General features: G+C 35.0%; 1 protein-coding gene across 1 annotated transcript; it reads left to right on the forward strand.

Annotated features, from left to right (window-relative positions):
- The first annotated feature begins 1338 nt into the window (after nt 1-1338).
- LOC133311325 (proton pump-interactor 1-like) lies at nt 1339-1896 on the forward strand. Its single transcript, XM_061512346.1, has one exon. The coding sequence runs from the start codon at nt 1339-1341 to the stop codon at nt 1894-1896; it is 558 nt and encodes a 185-aa protein (XP_061368330.1).
- Nucleotides 1897-2445: the final 549 nt, after the last annotated feature.

The following is a 2445-nucleotide window of genomic DNA, read 5'->3' on the forward strand; positions in this document are numbered from 1 at the left end:
TCTAAAATATTTAGAGCCTATACTAGCATATTAGCCTATTAAAAGCTTGATTTATAGGTCTTATCTGACCTATTATAAAAAACTAAAAAACCTAATTTATGTATATATACATATAATTTGCACTTTCTTTAATAATTTTATTTTATATTATATTCTTAAATATTTATTATTTGTTAAAATAACATCAATCTTATTACTTTGAAAATTAGTGTTACAAATTATGATATCAGAATATGTCTTTAAGTGAATAATATATATGATAAATATATTATATTATTAAAAAAATTTAAAAGTTAGTATGGAGCCTTTTAGGTCAGGCTTTTTAAGATGAACCTATATCATAATTTGTAAATGGACTTTTCTAAAAGTTAGAAAATAGAGTAAGGTTTGCATGCTGTTTTGTTCATGGAACAAGCAGTGATCTCAGTGTAACAATCTTTTTATTATTATGTTATTATTTTATTTTTTTTGTCATTTATATATTTTGCATGTTTGAAATGAAGATGATATAGTCTATTGATCTCTTTGTACATTTGACATGCACGGTTGAAATTGTCTGATAGGCCCCTGAAGACATATACCAGGAAACGTTTTAGAGGAAAATTCCCTCATGCTGACGTGGCCACTGGTGCTGATCTCAATTTGTTAGACGTGCAGATGCATAACCGAATGGCTGACTTGGATAACAAACTTGGTGGCTAAATGGGTAGAAAGGGTGGAAAGGACATTGTTAGCAGTAGTTGTTAAATAGGATTGTGCATTTTGGAATTGTTAGGCTGATGCTAGACTAAAGATTGGGAGGATTGTAGAGCTCCTCAAATTGCTCTCCCATTATCTTTCATTTCCAGTTATAATTTCCTTTTGGTTGTAATTTTCCCGCCCTGCTTTATGTTGGAATTGGTTTGGTGTCTGTAACTGACTTCCTTTATTAATACCAATAGATTGTTGTTTTGTTCACCGTCATTTCAAAATATATATCAGTTGGTTCCTATCATTGTCTAATGGTGATTAAATTGAAAGAATTCGTGTATGTATTTACCAAACAAGCTGTTCATAGTTCATTAAACCCTTGGCTTGCATTTTCTTTTCTTTTTTTCTTTTTTTGTTTAAATTGATATTCATGGTTAACAATCCTAAATTTTGTTCTGTTTGATTCATGGGTTGGCATTTGTCTGGCTGATTGTTAGGGCTGTGGTTCCAAACTATTGAATTATACATGCTGTTGGAATGTTCCCTATATTCATATGAAGTATTTTTTGTTTTGGAATTAGGTTTCTTGGGCTTTTGTGAGGCTGTACTGTAGTGGGAGACATGGCGGTTGAAAATGATGGATTTGAGATGGTTCAAGGGCCAGTGGAGAAAGGTGCTGAAGGAGACAAATCTGTTTCGAGTGAAATTGGGAAATTGGAACAAGCTCAGGGAGATGGAGAGGCCATAAAATTTGGGTCACATGGAGATGAAACTGCTAAAGCAGAAGGAAATGGTGTTTCAGATTCCAATGTCCCAAAAAACGCTGTTGAAGAGTGGACTGCGCCTGAGCAGACACATTCTTTTTATTTTGTCAGATTCCGGCCATATGATGATTCCAACATTAAATCTGAAATTGATAAGCTTGATAAAGAGATTAACCAGAAAAATACAGAGCGGTTTCAGCTCGCCGATGCTCTAAAGGCAAAACGGGTGAGTCGAGAATTCTTTCTTCATGGTTGCTTGATACAGTTGTTCTCAATGGAGTTGAAAATGGAAAGAGAATCGAAGGAAAGAATTACATACGCCTTCTGTCACATCTCACTACAAAAAAAGGGGTCAATTCCAGGCGGTTGTTTTTTCTTTTTTGGGCGGTTCAAACCGCCTCCAATAGAAGCTTTAACGCAGTCCGTAGATCGCCGCCTTTAACTCTGCCGCGAGACAATCTGAAGCGGTTTAAAACAACCGCTGGAATACCTGCCTCTAAACTATAATATGCGGCGGTTTAGTCACCCGCCTGAACAGCATACTTCGCAGCGATTTTTATGACCGCTGTGTTGTACATTATCTGTCGGTTTTTTTAAATGACTCCAAAAGATACTTTCCGGCGGTTCATATACCCACCTAAAGCATACAATCAGAGGCGGTTTTGTAAACCGCTTAGAAATACCAATTTTAGGCGGTTTAGATAAGTGCGTATAAATTTCAGTCTTGGGCGATTAGGTAGCCGCCTTAAAATTTTAATCTCGATCGGTTGGACACACCACCTTTAGGTAATATTCTTAGGCGCTATTTGTAGCGGTTTTCTATTCGGCCTCATAATGTCATACTGAGGCGGTTTTTGTGTGTTCTAAGAAATTGAATCAACCGCCTTCAAATGCCATTATGAGGCGGTATGTGATTTATAAAATATAAATATATTTATTTAATTTTTTTAATAAACAGCATTTGTTTCGATTTTTTATTTGTTTAAATACT

The sequence above is a fragment of the Gastrolobium bilobum genome, unplaced genomic scaffold, assembly GCF_033153095.1.
Source record: "Gastrolobium bilobum isolate Gb01-03AN ecotype WA unplaced genomic scaffold, APGP_CSIRO_Gbil_v1 utg11809, whole genome shotgun sequence".
Taxonomy (NCBI): Eukaryota; Viridiplantae; Streptophyta; class Magnoliopsida; order Fabales; family Fabaceae; genus Gastrolobium; species Gastrolobium bilobum.

Bases quoted from the DNA above. Each gene is read 5' to 3' on its own strand.
- LOC133311325 (XM_061512346.1), top strand. From the start codon at position 1,339: ATGGTTCAAGGGCCAGTGGAGAAAGGTGCTGAAGGAGACAAATCTGTT.